Source organism: Panthera leo, chromosome B3 (assembly GCF_018350215.1).
Source record: "Panthera leo isolate Ple1 chromosome B3, P.leo_Ple1_pat1.1, whole genome shotgun sequence".
NCBI classification, from domain to species: Eukaryota; Metazoa; Chordata; class Mammalia; order Carnivora; family Felidae; genus Panthera; species Panthera leo.
In genome coordinates, this window is record NC_056684.1 from 114,638,034 (window position 1) to 114,657,199 (window position 19,166).

The 19,166-nt window shown below is 54.5% G+C and overlaps 1 protein-coding gene across 2 annotated transcripts in view; it reads left to right on the plus strand.

Moving 5' to 3' along the window:
• Positions 1-7,229: 7,229 nt before the first annotated feature.
• Positions 7,230-19,166, plus strand: part of PLEKHD1 (pleckstrin homology and coiled-coil domain containing D1) — a 31,092-nt gene continuing 19,155 nt past the window's right edge. For both annotated transcript variants that reach the window (XM_042943620.1, XM_042943621.1), the window contains exons 1-2: positions 7,230-7,395; positions 18,866-18,959. In XM_042943620.1, coding sequence (XP_042799554.1) covers positions 7,247-7,395; positions 18,866-18,959 — 243 coding nt within the window. In that variant the 5' untranslated portion in view covers positions 7,230-7,246. The remainder of the gene's footprint in view (positions 7,396-18,865; positions 18,960-19,166) is intronic.

A 19,166-nucleotide genomic window follows, 5' to 3' on the forward strand; every position in this document is an offset into this window, starting at 1 on the left:
ACTCTTCACAGAAGGTGCCGCTGGCTGACAAACGGGAGGCAGCCGCAGGTGGTGCGCGGGACCTGTCGGTCCCCTAGTTGACATCTGTGCTTCCAGATTTAAAATCCTACAGATAACGGGGCCTGGCCAGGGTCTTTGTGATTGCAGCCTCCCCTCCAACCTTCCCAGGCGCAGTCCCGGCTGGCCTCTGACTTCCTATCACCAGGCGGAGGGTTCACGGGCGCGGTGGTCCAGAGGTTCCTCCGGCATCTCATGGTGGGGCTTGGCGACTTTTCCTCCCTCATCCCTGCTTGTCTCCCCCACTTCCTGGCTAGGGCTCAAAGACCCCACTCCCATTTCCACACATCTGTGTTAGTTACAGTTACATACAGAGGACCAGGTGAGTGCTCAGTCTTCCTTCTACCCTGTGGTTCTCCCTCCCCCAGAGCCCTGTCCCCTCTGCTCCCCGGTTGACTCAAGGGGACATATCACGGAACACGGAACCTCTGTCGTCACCCTCCACCTCTTCCAGCCCTCCAGCCCCTGGGTGAATCAGGTGTTCCCCTGTCCCGAGGAGGTAGGTAGGAGCAGGAGGGGCAGGCATGTGAGTAGACCCTCCCTTCTGTTCTCTTGCTTGGTATTTGGAGAAACCAGAAAAGAACATAAGCTCTTGGACCTGGAGAAAACATTCCGAGGGTAGCACGATGCTGAGAGTTGGCAGGACCCCTTTTTGATATATGAAGCCTCGAAGCCTCGGGGGTTTCTAAGTCACTTGCCCAAGGGCTTTCATCAAGTAAAATGGAGCTAATGCTGGGGCCCAAGCCTCTGACCCAATGAACTGCTAATTCTCTTCCAGATGAAAAGCCGGCACCCTGGCTCTTGCTCACACGTTCTGGGAGAGTGTGTGAGATTCTAACAATAAATGGCCTTGGGCCTATTGGCCAGACTGAACACATCCCCTCTCCCCCAATGAAATGAACTTCCTCTTGGAAGCCAACTTAATGTATACATTTTAATCCACACAGCACCCACGAGGGGGAGCACTGAATACCTTCAATGTTCCTGAGCAGCGCGCGATGCCTTTGGATGCCAGGGGACCTTGTTAGTGCTGTGAAGCAGCTGGCAGGCTGGCAGGGCAGCAAGGCCGTTGCGCCACCCCCAGAAACACTTCTACGTTGGCAACCCTGGGTGTGAGCAGTTGTTAGGCAGAGAGAGGGCCAAAGCCTAACAACCGCTGATGAGAACAGAACTATCTGGTCAATGTAAGAAACTCCCAGCTGAGGCATCTCAAGTGCGGGGTGCCTGGACACAGGGCGGTTGGTCTGCGCCCGCACAGACTCTCCTTTGGCTCCCCACCCCCTTAGACCTTTGGCCTACTGGCTTCAAACATGCGTGTGGCGCCCTGTACCCCACCTCCCCCTTCCTGGGTTCCCTTGGGGGCAGGGGGAGGGGTAGCCAAGCCCCAGGCAGGTAAAGGAGCCTAGGACTCATGCCTGGCCTTAGAAAATGCAGTCCAAGTGGAACACGATTCATGCGGCATCCCTAAAGATGAGTCATCTGAGCTGAATCTTAAAGCAGGAGTTGGGGGAAGAGGAGAAGAAAAGCATTCTGGACTGAGGGAACGGCAAGTGAAAAGGAGCTGTGAAAATTTGGTGGCTTCTCAGAATATCAGAATGGGCGTGAGGGCACTGGGGCCGAATGTGGGGGGAAGAGAAGCGGGAGCCCGGACAGCAGGTTGGGATGAAGGGATAGACATCCAGTGGGACTGAGAGAACACTGAGGCCCAGAGATGCCCCGTGATTGCCCTCAGTTCACACAACGGATGGCAGGGCCTGGATTTAAACCCGTCTTCACACTAAAAGCAGGCAACAAGCCTGCCATCTAAAGATTGCTTTCTCAGACGTTGTCAACCACACCACAGATTCTGTTTTGTTCTCACGAGGGAAAACTGAGGCCCTGAGGGGTTGGGGCTCCATTTGGTTTGCAAACAAACAAGAAATCACAGCACCTGAATGGGGCCAAGGGAAGACAAATCGCTTCAGTAAGCATTTGTTGAGCACCTTCTACATGCACTGGACTCTGTCCTCAAGGAGCTCACAGCCCGGAAGGGACACACACACACACACAGAGGACAACTCCAAACAAGGCAGGCAGACAGCGCTAGAACAGGAGGAGAGGCAAAGGTCCACAGGAGTCAGGCCAAGATGACCCGAGGGATGGTGGTGTCGTTTAGGCTGAATTAGTGCCATAACCTGTGGAATCCAGGACAGGAGCCCGAGGGATGGAATTAGGGTTGGAGGAGGGAGAGATTCCATGAGAGAGACTTGATGCTACAGCAGGGCCTGGCCTGGAGCCCAGATCTTTCTGCCTCTTCTGCCTCTTGGCCCCTTAGGGATACTTGTGCTGGGTCCAGCCATCAGGCTGACACCGGTGTCAGGGCAGCTCAGGGAACCTAAAATAGGAACATTCCTGGGTCCTTCCCCTGGCACCTGCCTGGCCTGCCTGCCTGAGAGTGGGGTCGGGGACAAAGAGGGCTGGGAACTGAGGGGGTGGCACCATGGGAAGATTCGCTCTTGTCCGGGTTGCTGGGAGCTTTGGGGGCCCAATCAGGATGTGATTCCAGGGAGGCCCCTGTCGCCGTTTCCCATGTGAGAATGCCTGCCCATTCCTGACTAGAGTGGGTTAAGGAAGACTGTGGCTGGCTCACTCTGGCTGAAGTGTAAGATCAGAGAGCTGGATCCCAGTCAATATTCACACATTTCCTTACCATGGGCTAGCCATGTGTGATGGGTACACCTGTCTCGTGGAACAATGGTGACTATCCTATGAGCCTGCAGACTCTGGATAAAAGCAACGCATTATGATAATGTACGTTCTTTCATACAGCAAAGGAAATAAAATGAAAAGGCAACCTAAGGAAAGGGGGAAAATGTTTGCAAACCATATATCTGATAAGTTAATATCCAAAATATATAAGGAACTCACATAACTCAATATAACTTGATCAGAAAATGGGCCAGGGACTGAAATAGACATAACGGTACTGAGGTAGGGCTGTTAGTCCAGGTGCCAGCTGAGGTGCTTACGTACAATATAAACACACCCTCTGGTGATTTTTAAGGGGCAAAATATATGGTATCATCCCTCAGGGAAGATACCTAAGCCAGGAGTGGTATTGTCTCGCGAGGACCAAACCACCACTGTGTCGTTACGAAATGAAGATTCACCGAAAGACACCAAAACCAAAGGCGACGAAAGCAAAAATAAACACGTGGGACTACCTCGAACCAAAACCCTGGCAAGCGAACCATCAACAAAACGAAAAGGCAACGTGTGGAATGGGAAAGGACTATCTGTAAATCGTTGGTCTGATGAGGGATTAAAATCCAAAGAACACATAAAACTTGATAGCAAAAAAGTATAATCCAATCCGCACTTCTGGATATACATCCAAAGGAAATAAGTATCTTGAAGACGTGGCATTATTCACAACAGCCAAGATACGGAAACAACACAAGTGACCGTGGAAGGAGGATGAATGGATGAAGACAATGCAGTGCATGTAGACACGATATTATTCAACCGTAAAAAGAAGGAAATCCTGCCATTTGCAACAACATGGGTGAACTCGGAGGACCCTATGATAAGTGAAATAAACCAGACACAGGAAGACAAATACTCTACCATCTCACTTATGTGTAGAGTCTTAAAAAGTCAAATTCATAGGGTGGCTCAGTCGGTTGGGTGTCCGACTCTTGGTTTCAGCTCAGGTCACGATCTCGCAGTTTTGTGGGTTCAAGCCCTGCATCGGGCTCTACGCTGACAGTGCGGACCTGCTTGTGATTCTCCCTCTCTCTCTGCCCCTCCCCCACTCTCCCTCTCTCAAAATAAATAAACTTAAAAAAAAAAAAAGTCAAATTCATAGAACCGAAGAGTAGAATGATGATTATCAGGGACTGGGGGTGGGGGAAATAGGGAGGTAGTGGTCAAATGGTACAAACTTTAACTTATAAAATTAGTAAGTTCTGGAGATCTGACGTACAGCATAATGACTATAGTTAATAACACTGCATGGGGAACATAATCTCACAGCCACAGCTGATACCCCCCCCCAATGGTAACCATTTTCCAATATATACATGTATTAAATCATGTTGTACACCTTTAAAAAACATGTTGGGGCACTTGGGTGGCTCAGTTGTTTAAGCGTCCGACTTCGGCTCAGATCATGATCTCACGGTTTGTGAGTTCGAGCCCTGCTGACGCGTCAGCTGGGCTCTGTGCTGACAGCTCAGAGTCTGGCTCCTGCTTCGGATTCTCTGCGTGTGTGTGTGTCTCTCTCTCAAAAATAAATATACATTAAAAATAATAATAAAAATCATGTTGGGGCGCCTGGGTGGCTCAGTGAGTTAAGCGTCCAATTTCAGCTCAGGTCATGATATCATGGTTCACGAGTTCAAGCCCGCGCCTCAACCACCATTAGCTAAGGTCTGTTCCAGTGTCCTGTGTGTAGAGGGCATGGGCAAAGACTGCCTTCTCTTCACCACTGAAGACACTTGTGCTCTCTTTCTTCCAGTAAAAACACCAAATCTTTCCCGGACACCATCTGGGCTCACGCTGCCCTTCTCCTGGGGAAGGGTTTCCTTTAAGGATGATTCCAGGTACCCTGCCTTTCTCCCTCCTATGGCTCATGAGCTCATCACTGGTCCTTCATGAGCAGCCAAAGCTGGTCCTGACCTGATTAAGCAGAAAAGGAATTAATATATTAAAAGGATATTGGCAGGGCTAGAGAACTAGGCCTGCCCGGAGGTAAAGCCACCAGGAATGCCGCCCAAAACCATGCTGAGGAAGCACGCTGATGAGAGAGCTAGCTGGGGCCACAGAGCCCTTGCCGCTGCTGTCTGTGTACCCCCTTCCTGCCACGGCCACTGCAGCCAGTGTGGATACTGCTAGCTGCACGGCAAATGCAGTCTCCCAGCCGCAGCTCGCCCCCAAAGTCACATGCCCTTGGTACCACCTTCCCTTGAGAAACCGATGCCTACGAAACCTTTTTTCTTCCTGCTTGTCACCTGCATTCTCGAAGTCCTGTCCTAGTACCCCTGACCCATGAATTCCACCCCACGGGCTCCTAACACAAGTTTTCTTGATTCCGTCTGGGAAAAAGCAGGACTCCCAAAGTCAGAAATTTTTCGTGCAATAGCACAAGTGTCCCAAAGAGCCCCAAAGCGTGCGAGATATCCACTCTGCACTCTCCACAGGCTCCCGTCATCTGCTTGGTCCTGTCCCACTCCACCTGGTGGACCCAGGCCCTGAGCCCTGTATTAAGCCTGGACCTGAGATGTTCTGCAGGGGCATGTGAGCCATGTGGGGCCCAAGGGAATCCGGATGGGCCCCTTCCGACAGCCAGCACCAGGGGGTGCTGCCTTGGCTTGGGAACTCCAGAGTTCATTAGGGGGAGGGTGTGGGCGCCCTTTGCGAGGCCCCTTCTTAAGTGGACTCATGGACTGCTAGACCTGGGAAGGCCTTGGGGAGCATCTACTGAGGATCAGAAAGTCAAATGGCTACAGGGAGGAGCCAGGCAGGTAACGAATGAGAAAAGCGAGTGAGCAAAGGACAATAGGGGGCGGTGGGTCTGTGGAGAAAAGCATTTTAGGTGGTAAAATTTAAAAAAAAAAAAATTTTTTTTAAGGTGTAGAAATGTTGGCAAGAGAAAGTAGTTGCCTGGGAGGGGGCGAGAGATGGCAGTTGCCTGGGCAAGGTGCAGGAGGGATCCTTCTGGAGTGAGGAAAATGTTCTGCATCTTACTTTGGGCGCTGGTTACTCTGCGTACACAGTTAACAAGGAAACTTCCTCAGATAAAGACGAAAGATAATTTTTTACTTGGGCAAATTAATAAAGTATATCCATAAACCAGCGTGGCTCTGAGGCCACCCATTCGCAAACTTCCGTTCCAAACCGACTTCTTTCTCTAACAAAGGAGGAATCGGAGCCCCCTGAGGGGGGAGAGTGGTCTTCTCCAGGGCGCGGAGGTGGCTCGTCGGCCTTGGGGAAGGGTGACCGCAGGGCTGTCCAGTGGGCCGACTGCGCAAACTCACTCCCCCGCCTCCCGAGCGCTGCCTTTCCGCCCGCGGTCCCCAGGGGCTGGGCTGCCGTCTGCCTCTGCGTGAAGGCGAGCCGGTGGCCCAGAGCGGAGACAGAGAGGAGCGGATGTGATTGGAGCGCCCGCGCCCGGGAACACCCGCCCGGCGCGCAGATTAATCACGGACACAAACTGCACTGACGCTCGGGACTGGCACTGAATTCCAAATGCCGACGCAGACGACCAAGTTCTGGGAAAAGGAATCTGATCCCGGCAAGGCGGAGGCGGCGGTGCCGAGCGGAACCCACCTGATGGGGCGGGGAAGGCAGGGAACCTGCTCTCCGGGCGGGCGCTTCGGGCACTTACTGAAGTCTTTCCTGGCCAGCGCCCTGCCCGAGGAGGCACTGGCATCCCTGCTTTACAGGTGCGGGAAGCAAGGCTCTCCGCAGCTTCTCGGGGCCGCAGGACTGAGTTGGGATTCGGAGCCCGCTTGTCTGACACCAAACCCTTGCTCTTTGCTCTCCTCTACCCAGACACCGAGTAGGTGTCTCCAAGAGAGACTCCAAGCCCATCACAAAGCACACGAGTTCCCAGTTTCTGTGTAGGCCCTGTCTGCACGCCAGAGACAACGGGGGTGGAGATGGGGGGGGGGGGGAGCCGGGCGCGAGGGGTGGGGGTGGGGAAAGGCTGCGGCCGCATCCCGGGCCGAACGACCCGCCGGGACCTTCCGGACGCGCGGAGCCCGGCCCTCCAGCCGGCGCCCGCCCTGATTGGCGCTCGCGGCCGGCCTCCAGCTAGCTCACCTGCCCCTCCCAGCCAATCGGGGCCACCAGAATTGGGGCTGTCGCGGGGAGCCGGGGGAGATGCTGCCTGCTGGAGGCTGAGCGGCCCTCCCCGCCGGGTTCCCGCCGGGCCCGCCCCAATCTCGAGGCCGAGCGGCAGGCTGCGCTCCCTGCGCCCCCTCCGCGCCGCGCTCCCCACCCCGCGCGCTTTCCGGCGGCGGGTCCCGGCCCCCGCAGCTCCGCGTCTCCGCTGGCCGGGACGCGCCCCGACGGAGCCCGGAGCCACCGGCCGACGCCGCCTCCCCGCAGCCTTCTGCCGCGCGCCCGCCCTCGCCCGGAGCCCCAGCGTCTGTGCCGGCCCGGGGGAGAGGGTGGGCCGGGCCCGGGGCAGTCCTGCCGAGGCAGGATGTTCACGTCCAAGTCCAACTCGGTGTCGCCCTCGCCGTCTCTGGAGCAGACTGACTCGGACGCGCTGGACATCAGCACCAAAGTGCAGCTCTACGGTGTGCTGTGGAAGCGGCCCTTCGGGAGGCCGTCGGCCAAGTGGTCCCGGCGGTGAGTGCGCCTTCCGCGCCGGGTGAGGACCGCCTGGGGAGGGAGCCCAGGGCCTAAGGACCCCGTACCGGCCTCTATATTACCATCCTGCTTCTGACTTCCTTTGTGACCTTGGCCTCGCCCCATTTCACTCAATCCTGGCTCTCCCTGGAAGATACTGATCTCGGTCGGGGTTGGGGTCATTCTGTCGGTTACTGGTCGAGCTGGCCTGGGGGCGGTGGGGAATTCTCCGTGGAATGGATATAAGCCCCAGTGGGCACGTAGGGTGTGGGCGGAAGAGATCATGGCCATGGTAGGAGACCATCTGTGTCAAGGTGGGCTAGATTCTCCTGGGGAGGGAGAAGCCCTGTCTCCAGCCAAAGATATCCTCTTGGGATCCCCACTGACAATTCCATCTCCACAACCTCCCCCCCCCCCCACCAGGCATCTAGGATCCGGCTTAGAGGTGGGGTTCCTGTGTCCTACCCCTCTCCCCTACTTCACCTGTGCACACTGCTAGCTCCACCTATGGTCCTGCGGAAAGGCTCAGGCCAGGGGAGAGAGGAAGGGCCAGGAAGGGTCTGTACGTACTGGTGGTGGCATAATTTTGGCAACCCCTCCGACTGTCCCTTGAGCTAATTTTTAAAAATCTGGGCCCAGGGAAAAGAGTGCCCAGTGCTTCAGACACAGGGGCCTGAAAGGAGGGACTGAGCTGCGGTAGAGAGGCACAGAGACTGAGGGGGGGAGGGGAGGGGATTGATCTGTTGGAAGGGGTGGTGGAGAGGGTCAGAGCAGCCCCAGCCCTGTCTTTCAGACCAGCTTCCCAGTCCCCAACTCAGAGGGGACTCACCAGATGTCAGTCAGTAGCCACTTTCCACTTATAAATGGGCCTAGAAGGTACTGGAGGAAGAAGGGGCTCCTTATTGGAGGAAGGTACTGAGGGAATGGCTCACAGCCCTAAACTTGCAGGAGGCTCCCAATGCTGGTTGCAGGAGCAATGGGCTACCTTCTGGACTGTCTCCACCCTCAAGCCAATCAATCTGAGTTCTGAGACTTGCTATTAGAATGGTTTGTAGAACTCGAATCCTGATCCAGCCTCTCCCTGAAGGCATGACCCCTCCAGGAAACTAGGAGTGTGTCTAGATTCTCTTTCCCATCCCACTACGAGTTTGTCCTGAAGCAGAGCCTTAGATGTTTCCAGAACTACTGATCACAGATCACAGAGATGTGGTTGGTTCTGATGTTCTATTTGGATTAATAATTTAATATTTCTACAAGACCATACATAGAACGAAAGGAGGTGTGTGTGTGTGGGGGGTGGTGTTCCACGTTTTCCATAGCTAGTTTCACATACCTTTGTTGGTTCTGCCAGGTTTCTTTCTGGGATTTAATGGGATATAGGTTACTTTCATTCCTCCAAAGTTAAACTTATGTCTCCTCTCCTAAAAGGAGGCCTGGGGGAGCTCGGAGGGCATCTTATGAGGGGCTTCCAGGGCTGTGCTGTCTAAGACGCACTTCCTGAGTGCCAGGAGCAGCCTTGTCTCTACCCGCACAGCCTAGTAGGGTGGGTGGGGTGGGAAGGCTGCTTGTAAATTCAAGTACCATTAGCATGAAGCTCCCCTCTCCAGCCTCCAGGCAGCCACTGCTCCTTCTCCATTGGGTCTGGTGGCTACACTGAGTCTGGGTCTTGTCCTCCAGGATTCTTCTTGCCAGCCAATTGCACCCGATCGCATCCCTAGTACATGCTAGGGGCCTGTGAACTCCAGGATATGTCTCCTAGCCCTCCTCACCCACAGTGGTGGGGACCTAGGCCCTGTACCCACAGTTGATTCCAGGGCTGGGAGGAGTCGGGGCAAAGGCTCCCAGCTCAAAGCAGGGTAGTGGAGCCAAAGGAGGCTTGGGAGGTTTTAGCCCCCCGCCCCCCACCTCCACTCCATACTCTCCATCAGCAGCCCCCAAAGCCACTCAAAAACCATCCAGTGTAAGTCAGAACAGTGCACATGCTCTGCAAAGCCAGCTTCAGGTCAAGTCCTCCAGCCCCCTTCTGAGGAGACTGTCACCTTTCCCCCTTCTGGAATTCTGGAGCTGCCACTGGACAGGCTCCCCCTCCCCTGGGGCTCAGGAAAAAACTAACAGTCATTTGGGGTGGGGGAGGCATGATGCTAAACTTAGTCTCCTCCCACTTTCCAGCAGGGCCCCCTGGGCCCTGCCTCCCCATTTGTGAAATGGAGTCTCTGGACTTCAGCTAATTAGCGGCCACAGGAAGGCTTGGGGAGGGGGCAGCCCAGCCCTACCACTGCAGAGCCTTGCCATTAGGGCGATCGATGCCCTAGCTGGGCAGCTAAGGGGAGGGGGCCTGGAAAGTCTCCCGAGCTGCATAAATAACGGATGGGCAAGATGGAACCGGCTGTGGCCAGCTGGGTTCTGTAAAACCTCTTCCGCTCAGGCTCAGGGCCCATCTCGGGACCTGTGCCTTCAAACCCTACTGCCTGAGCAGCCTTGCCCTTCCTGGGGTGGGAAGATGCCCTTGAGCTAAAGGATCAGCTTTCTCCCTCCCTCCCTACCCCAACACACCATGGGGATCAAAAGGGGAAAGGAATCAAAACACTAGTTAGAAGAGATAAGAAGCTGGGAGAGGTGTCTAGAGGGTAAGATTGATTGATGACTCTGTCCTCCCTAGTTTGTGAGTGGGGGAGATGCAGAGGCCTGGCCGCTCAGAGACAGGGAGGAAAGGCATGGAGGGCATCTCAGCCTCAGCCAGCATCAGCTCGAAGTGGGGCCAGTCCCTCAGGCAGGCCAGCCTTCCCAGGGTGCAATCTCTCCCTGGCCTCTGTCCCTCCCCCCAGTGCCCCCTGAACAAATGCCAGGGCCAGAGACCCTGATGAGGAAGGCCCAGCCAATTCCTGCAGCTTCTGCGCTCCTCCCTGTTCCTGCTTTCCCCCATGTAAGGTGGCCAGCGGGTCCCGAACCCGGCCCAGCAGCAGCTCACGTGCACGCTGTCCTACCAGACCAAATGCTCACGCTCCTGGAACATTGGTGGGTCTGCGTCTCAGGGAGCTAAGACTCACTTAGTGTCCACTAAGTGCTACATTTCCCACATCTCAGGTTATAACCAGCCCGGATGTAGAAAGATCATCTGTGCAGATGGTGGTCATCATGCCAAAAAGATCCAGGGAGACTTTCTTCCCACGGGGAATTGGGATCTGGGAGTTTCATCCGTGGTTCCAAGATACCGTTTTGTAGAGGTGACGTGGCAATACCGAGCTGTCCCCAAGGGCTGAGGGGAAAAGCCTTGTGTGTCACCTCCACGCACCAGCCTCAGCCTCTAGTGACGCTGGGATTTGCGCTCGCTTTCTGGCGCACATGGAATTCTGCACAGCCGTGGGAGGTGTCCCACGAACACAGCTGTAGCATTTCTGCTTGTTTTATCACAGCTGGAAGGTGCCCGCAGACTCCTCTTTTTATAATCAGTTTGTGTTCTCCACACTTCTTCCAGTGCAACAGCATGGTGGGAGGGGGCAAGCTGGCAGCTGCGGGATCTCCCCAGATCCTTCTGTCCACGACGCTTGCCCCTTTTGAGGGGGTGACATCGAGGTTCCACTGAGTCCTTAGGCTAAGGAGATGGGCACAATCTCACAGCTGTACAGTGAAACTATATTAATTCAGGCTTCACTGAATTAATGATTCGCTGGGACTAAGCCTCCCAAAGTTAAGCGAGTTCATACAAACAAGTCATACGTCCCCCACCCCCAACCCCAGGACCAGTCCCTAGTGGCTGTTGATGTCCTGTTTGAAAATGAGTCCCACCTGCATAGGGGTCAGGCCTCAAGCAGGACACTTCAGCTAACTTATGTCAAGAACTTGGAAATAACAAAGTAATTTCCTTTGAGAGCAGATGGGGCTGTGCCAGAAAGTAAACCGAGGCTTGGCGGCAGGAGCTCTGAGTTCCAGTCCTAGCTCTGCCAGTGACCAGCTTCGTGGGCCAGGCTGAGGGATGACAACATCTCCCCTCACTGGCCAGCAGTGTATCTTCTACAAAATGGGGGTGGATCACACTGAGGTTTCTCAACTGTGTTCCATGGATGACTCTAGAGATGCCTTGACTTTAGCACAAGGGGGTGGGGAGCACAGGGAGGGGCTCCAAGGCTCCGCCCATTTCACCCAGTGCCTCTGCACCACGACCTGTTTTATAGATTAACCCTGTCTTTACTGTATTGTCTGAAGAATTGCACTAGCATTTTTTAAAAGTCCCTTGGGCTTGATGCTCTGCATAAACCCTAACTTGTCATCACTCGTGCCCTTCACAGGTAGGATTCCTGTTGTCCTACCACCTCAGACCTAATGCCACACAAGTGGCCGAGGCCAGGATGAGCACTCCCTGAGCATACCAGGCCACCCAGAATGAACAAAAAGGGACACACATGGGGGGGGGGGGGAGGGCTGTGTCATTTCTACGATCCTTCTATCAATTCTGAAAAGGACTTCTGATAAGCTGTCCTTTCCCGGCTCCAGGATTCACCTGGCTCCAAACCCACACTCGTTCTCAATGCCTGAAAGGCTGAGGGATAAGGGAGACTGGGTGCTGGTCCTCTTCTGGAAGGTTGTATCTGGGGAAGAAGGGGCAGCCACGCTAGATAGCCACCTTCCTGAGAAATGTAACCCATGGGTGGCTCTCACGTTTACTGGACTCTCGCTGCCATCCGGAGAGTGAGTTAACTTTATCCCGAGGAACTCCAAACCAGCACCCGGGCTTCTGTGTTCCTCACGAGGCTCTAAACTCTTGTTTCCTTGTTTATGGAGGAACGTGCCGTCCACTGTAGGCAGTCCTTGTTGCACGAACTCAGCTCGTCCCTCTCTCTCCCCCACCCTACCCCGTGGCCACATGGCCACACCCGCCTCTCACACAAGGTATCTGTGAGTCTGGTAGACTATGCTGAAGAGAAGGTTTGGCAGTGAGAAAGGCGGAAGAGGCATGTAAATCACCGAAGTGTGAACGCTGTCTCATTGAGTGCTGGCACCCTGTTTTCTCAAGCTTTCCAGGCACCCCATCTTGCCATCGGCGGAGATGGGATTGTTCACCACTGTCTCTAGACACTGTAGGACCCAGACTCCCACATCTTCTCTGGGTCCTCTCTCCTCTGTGCTCTCCCATAAGCCCTCCTCCCCACAGCCCTCCAGGATTTCCCCTGACTCCAAATTGCTCTCTGTGCTCCAAGACCCTTTCCAGTCCCCACTCCCATGCTTGGCTTCTGCATCTCCAAAGAATAAGTTCAGCAAAGTAGATCCCTTTCTGTCTTAAACAGGACCTGCCCAACTCAGGAAGGACCCGTGGGCCTAAGCGGCATGTTCTCTCACTTTCAGCTGGATTGATCGCGAGGCCAGTGTTGACCATCCAGCTCTGGCTGAGCCTTTGTCACTTTCAGAGCACCGAGGAGGGGAGTAAAAGGTAGAGGCAAAGCTTCGGAAATCCCTCCAGGGTCCCCTTGTCTGTGTTGGGTGGCACCTGTCTCCACCTTGTCCACCTAAGCTGGCAGCTCCCCTCATCAGCAAGAAGCAGCCCCACCCTGCTCTGGTCCCCTTACTGCCCCTCCCCCCACACCACTGCCCACCCTGTTTGCACTTACCTGCCGGTAATCCCAGACATATTTTGATAACCTTGAACACACTGTTCTTTACATATGCTGTTCCTTCTGCCTGGAATGCCCCCCTCCCCCTTTGGCTTCCTCCCAGATTCCTAACACACTCCTATTCATTCTTCGAAACCCTACTCAAGCTGTCACCTCCTCTCCGAGAATGCCCTTGGCTGGACACCTAAACCATTTCATTCCTCCCTGGTCCGCACCCTTCCTGTACCCCATACAAACTTGTAAGTCACTGTGTCTCCCGGTGCTTTATGGTGTCCCAGGGTATCCTGGTGCTTTACAATGTCTCAGGGTATTCCAGTGCTTTCCAATGCTGTAGCTTCCTCTGGTGCTTACAGTGTCCCAGGGATCCTGGTGCTTTACAGTGTCACAGGGTACTCGGTGCTTTACAGTGGTGCAATGCATCCTGGTACTTTGTAATTATCCCAGCTCCCCCATTTACCAGCTGTGTGATCTGGGGCACATATTACTTAACGTCTCTAGGCTACAGTTACCTCACCTAGCTGATGCGAGGAGTGAATGAGTTAACACAGACAACGGTGCCTGGCACAAAGGAGGAGCTCCATTAGCTGTTCGTTTTAATTATTGATTTCTATCCTCTCTCGCCTGCATTTGACTTTAAGCAACTCGAGGGCAGGGAGTCATCCAGCCCCAGGGCCCCGCCTGGCCTTACCAGGTGATTCGTGAATGTTTGCCCCACTGAGCTGACCAGCGGCTTGCAGTCTCTCCACGGGGAAGGGCTCCAGGAGGACCAACAATTTCAGGTGATGAGTGACCGGGAGGGGCCATATGGAGTGGAGAGCAGGGCCGGGCGTCCAGAGCACCGCAGTTGAGAACACGAGCTGCGTCTGTGGACCGAACTGAGTTCCAAGTCTGCCTCTTACTAGCTGCTTAATCTCCCTGTGCCTCCATTTCCTCAGGCTACAGAAACACAAAAACCCCCATCTCTTAGAGTGGCTGTGAGAGATTTAAAAAGATAACGCAGGCTTGTATGGAAACCAATTTGACAGTAAATTTCATATATTAAAAAAAAAAAATACTTATCCACTATTAAAACTTCCTCCTGGAAAAAAAAAAAAAAAAAGATAACGCAGGAGCGCCTGGGTGGCTCGGTTGGTTGGACTTTCGGCTCAGGTTCGGTCCCCGAGTTCAAGCCCCGCTTCGGGCTCCTCGCTGATGGTGGGGAGGGAGCCTGCTTGGGATTCTCCCTCTCTCCTCTCTCTCTGCCCTTCCCCCACTCACGCTCTCTCTTAAATAAGTTAACTTAAAAAAAAATGACAATGAAACACTTAGCAAAGTGAGCGTCTTGGCACCTTGCAAACGCCCCTTAAGCTGGACGTGAAAATACTATTCTTTAGGGCCTGAGAGAGAAGGCAGCTGGTCCTGCAGACCCCTGCCCACGCTCACACTCTCTGGGCTGCACTTCAGCCTCGTGGGGCTGCCGAGGAGGGGCCTAGGGCTGGAGACAAAGCTGCGCCCAGGACTGAAGGTGGCCCTGGACGGAAGGCTTCAGACAGGAGGGAGCGGCAGATGCAGGAAAGTGCCCGGTGCCTGCAGGACAGGAGCAGGCCAGCCGGTAGGAGCCTTGTGAGTGCAAATGGGAAAGGAGGCCAGGGGAGGTGGCTGCAGACACCGAACGTAATAATAAATAATAGCAGTAATAAAAGTAAATGTTCATTGAATACTTACCACATGTCACACAATATTCTAAGTCTTTGTGAGACCAAACTGATTTAATGATCGCAACAACCCTAAGAGATATAGCTACTATTATTATCCTCAGTCACACCTGGACCTGAGGTGTCGCGATCAGGTGACCTGCCCCGATCACACAGCTGCTATGTGGCAGAGCACTGACTCTTGGCTAGCCCCGCCGTGGTACCACGGCCCCTGGCCCACCGGTTTGCTGCCCGGGTGCCGGCACGAACGAACGGGGAAGCGGCTCCACATGCAGAATAGGAGCAGGGACTGTGGTCTGTGGGTTCCAATCCCAGCCCCACCTCTGCCCTAGTTGGGTGACCTTGTACACATTACTTCACCTCAGTTTCCTCATCTGTAAAATGGGAACAAGAGTCCTGCCTTCCAGGATTGTTACATAGATCAAATACTCCGGTACATGTAGAACACTTCGCAGGGGAGCCAACATAGGAGAACAGCTGAATAAGTGGGGATTACCTGCAGCCCTTGCACAGCCGGCCAACTTGTAGGGCACAGAAGGAGATGGCTTCTGGCTTGCAGTCAGAATGAGATTATCTGGGAGCAAGGGGACTTTGATGAAAGGGACAGGAAGACGAGGTGCCCTTCTGTGCAGGGGCACTCGGGTCCTGGGCCCCCACCTGCTGAGAGGAAGCTGAGAATCCTGGAGCAGTGAGCTGTCACTGAGACAGGTTTATGAGGAAAGGTGGCTCTTTGGGACCTGGAAGGCTGCCTGCCAAATGTGCCCTTTGTTGGGCAATACTCATCCCTGCCAGCCGGGGAGTCACCCTCCTCCTCCAGGTTCATGCCAGCTCCTCTCCCTTGACCCTAACCCCCACCCAAACCAAGCTGAGAACAGCTGGAACAAGGCTGGGCTGGCATGCATGGTGTGTGGGCCCTTGGTGTTCCCGGTGACCTGATCCTGCCGCCTTCTGCCTGGCTCCTGCTGCAGCCACACCATAGCCTCGCAGTTCCTTCCAGGGCCCGACACATTTCCCACCCCAGGACCTTTGCACCTGTGGCTCTTCTGCCTGGAACATCTTTCTTCTCCTCAAATGTCACCTTCCTAATCAGGCATTCCCTGACCACCCTGTTTAATATTGAAACCTGAAACCTACCCCCCACCCCGCCACCCCTCACCCCATTACTTACTTAATCCTGCTTTATTTTCCTCTATAGCATTTATTAGCATCTGGTAAATGGCCTCTCTCTCTTATTTATTTACTGCCTGCTTCCCCACTACACATACTCAAGTATAAGCTCTATGGGGACAGGGATTTGTGTCTCTCTTGCCCACAATTCTATCCCTAGCACCAAGGACATTGCCTGCTACAGAGTAGGAACTCAGCGATAAATCTTCACAGCAGCCCCCAAGAGACATATACATGCATTCCTTATTTTATAGAGAAGCTTTGAAAGGGAGGCTCAGCAAGACTGGGAGCTTGCCTGAGACCATGGCTTGAAGGATGGGGATTGTTTGACTCCAGAGCCCCTGTTCTCTCCCTGCCTGTGAGTCATGTGATCACCTACCGATCACATCCTTCCCTTCCCCAACCAAGTCCCTGGCACAATGCTTCACCCTCAGTGGGGAGGGGTCTCCAGAAGCGTCAGGAAGGCAAGAAGGTATTTGTCTTTATTGGGTTCCCATAACAAAATACCATAGATGGGGATAAACAGTCTCTTAAACTGTTCAACTGTTCTGTTAAACTACAGAAATGTGTGTTCTCACTGTTCTGGAGGCTGGAGATCAAGGTGCCAGCACAGTCAGATTCTGGTAAGGACTCTTCCTGGCTTGCAGATGGCTGCCTTCCCCCTACGTCCGCATGTGGCAGAGCGAATGCAAGCCCCCTCTTCTTACAAGGCCGCAGTCCTATTGCATTATGGCCCTACTCTTTGGGCCTCACTTAACCTTAATTACCTCCTGGAGATCTCCTCTCCAGATACAGTCACATCGTGGGTTAGGGTTTCAACATATGAGTTTTAAGGAACACAGTTCAGTCCATCACAGTATTTCAGAAGCCATTGAAAGGAGGGGAGGAGGGCCCTAGGAGGCAACCCTGTGCTGGTCTGTCTCACGCTTCCCTAGGGCGATGCATATTCAGAGCATGGGAAGGCATCACTCAGCCCTGTCCTGGGCCCTCTGGGAATTGGCAGAATGATGAGCAGAACCTCATTTCGTCCTCAAAATAACAGACGAGATAGGTGTTCTCATCCCCATTCCATAGGTAAATAAACTGAGGCTCGGAGAGGTGAGCTTACCCGCCTAATGCCCCTCAGCCAAGAAATGGCAGGTCTGTCTGATGCCGAAGCCTATGCTCTTAACTACTTTGTGAAGTTCTTTGAAACAGGCAGGGGGCATCTCCCTTGGCCCATGGGTCACAGGGGGCGTGGCCCTGTCCCCCGGGAACCCAGCATCTCCTCAGGACAAGAAGAACACCTGGATATGTTGGTGCTGGGTGCCAAGTGCACCGCCCGGTCAGCAAGTTCAGGAAGAGCTCAGACGGCACTGTAGGCTGGACTGGTCACCAAGGAAGGGCTCAGCCAGATGAAAAGCGACAGGGAGGGCTTTCCAGGGACAACTGCAATGCAAAAAGTAGTGAGATGGGGGTGGTGAGTTTGGTATTGTCTCGGGACAGAGAAGCTGAAGGGCAGAAGTGGTGGGAAAGCTGAGAGGATGGGCGGGGGTCAGGTGCTGGCCGGCCCAGACTGTCCCCGCAGCTCTGCAGAGGGTGGTATCTATGTGTCCTTTCTCCCTGGGGGACAGAGAGACCTGGGGGAAGAGCTGGCATGAGCAGAAGTCCGCAGCTCCCTCCGGTATCCGGCTGGGCCGAGAGGGTCGGTGCAAATAAAGAACAAGGGTTGGCTTGAGGCTCGCGCCAAAGGACAAAGCTGAGCTTCTCTTTCCTGGGGGAGGTGAGGTGGCAGCTGTCCCGGGGACCCTCCCCCAGCAGCTGTGGCCTCAGGAAAGATCCCGGGGCTGATGGACTTCCGGAGATAAACCGGCTTTCTGTTACCTCCAGCAATTTTTCTGGCCCCTGACAAGAGGGGGCCTCCAACCAGTAGTGTGCCGGTAAATGGCTGACAACTGGCTCTCTCGGGGGTGGGGGGAGCCCTGTTTGTATCATTTGATGATTTTCCTGGTGTAACTGCTCCCATTGTGACTGATATTAAGCTACCGACGCGATGTTACTGAATGCGGAGCAGGGGAGAGAGTCACCCTGCCGGCTCCTGTCAGCCCTTCTGAGTGGCTCTGGTGGCCACCCCTTCCCCTGATCCTGCCTCGATAACAGCAGTGTTCCCGGGGGCCCTGGGAGCAAGGGGCCAGTCGCCGTGGTTGTCCCTGAGCCTCAGAGTTTTGAGACCCGGTTGGATCTTTTCCTGGAATTGTACTTGGTGTTTCATTCCGGTCAGCTCCGATCATCAGTCCTAGGAGAGCCTCCAGGCTGGGTCCAAGTGCTCTGCACGTTGGCATCAGGCGGTCGCCTCCACAACAGTCAGAAAGCACCCGGTCCCAGAAGTCCTAAGTTAGACGTGAGTCCCAGAAGGAGGCCATGAAGCACGCGGACAAAAGGGAGTGCTGGCGTCACATGGAGGCTGCAGGCCTGCCCTCGCCAGCCTGGTCCACACGTTGGGTTCAAGTGTCAGTTTCACGATTCCTTGTCAGAAGACCCATCCTGGAATTATGCACAATCTCTTAGTGAGGTGGGGGTGGGGGCGGCTTCTAGGCTCTGTTCTCCTAGGGCAGAGAGGCTGAAGGGCAGATGCGGTGGGAGAGCTTTCTTCTCTCCCTTCTCCCCCTTCTCCTGGGGTGGACCCTAAGGGACTGGAGGTGATGGCTCAGGGGATGAAGGTACCCGAGGGGAAGGACTACAGATGCCCTCCTGTGCCAAGGGTGGCGGTGCGGCAGGACGGAGGCAGTGTGGGCTTCCCAGTCCAGCTGCCCACCGGTGTGAGGGTCAGGCTGCCGATGGCGGCGGGTGGCTGGCCGGCAAGGGCCTCTGCGCAGATGTGGAACACGAGCTGGTGAGGATGAGCCTGATCTGGTGAGCCCACGGGCTCTCTACGTGAGTGCTGGGCCCCCCGAGGCCTTTCTGTCCCAAGACACCTCACCCTTTTCCTCCTTATTGCCCCTTCTTCCCCACCACCCACTGTAGGTTTTTCATCATCAAAGAGAGCTTTCTTCTTTACTACTCTGAAAGCGAGAAAAAGAACTTCGAAACCAATAAATACTTCAATATACACCCTAAGGTGAGGCAGCCTCTCCCCAGGGCCACAGTGGGTAGGACCCCATGGGGACAATGAGGGAGGGTGTCCTGCAAGGGTGGAAGACAGTCTCTTTTCTTGCTGTGGTCTAGCAGAGAGTCTGGAGAATGAATCCTTCTTGGGGCACAGGACTCTTGCCCCCTACGACTCTTCCTGGGCCCCGAGCCTGCCCCAGTCCTTCCTCTTCCTTCT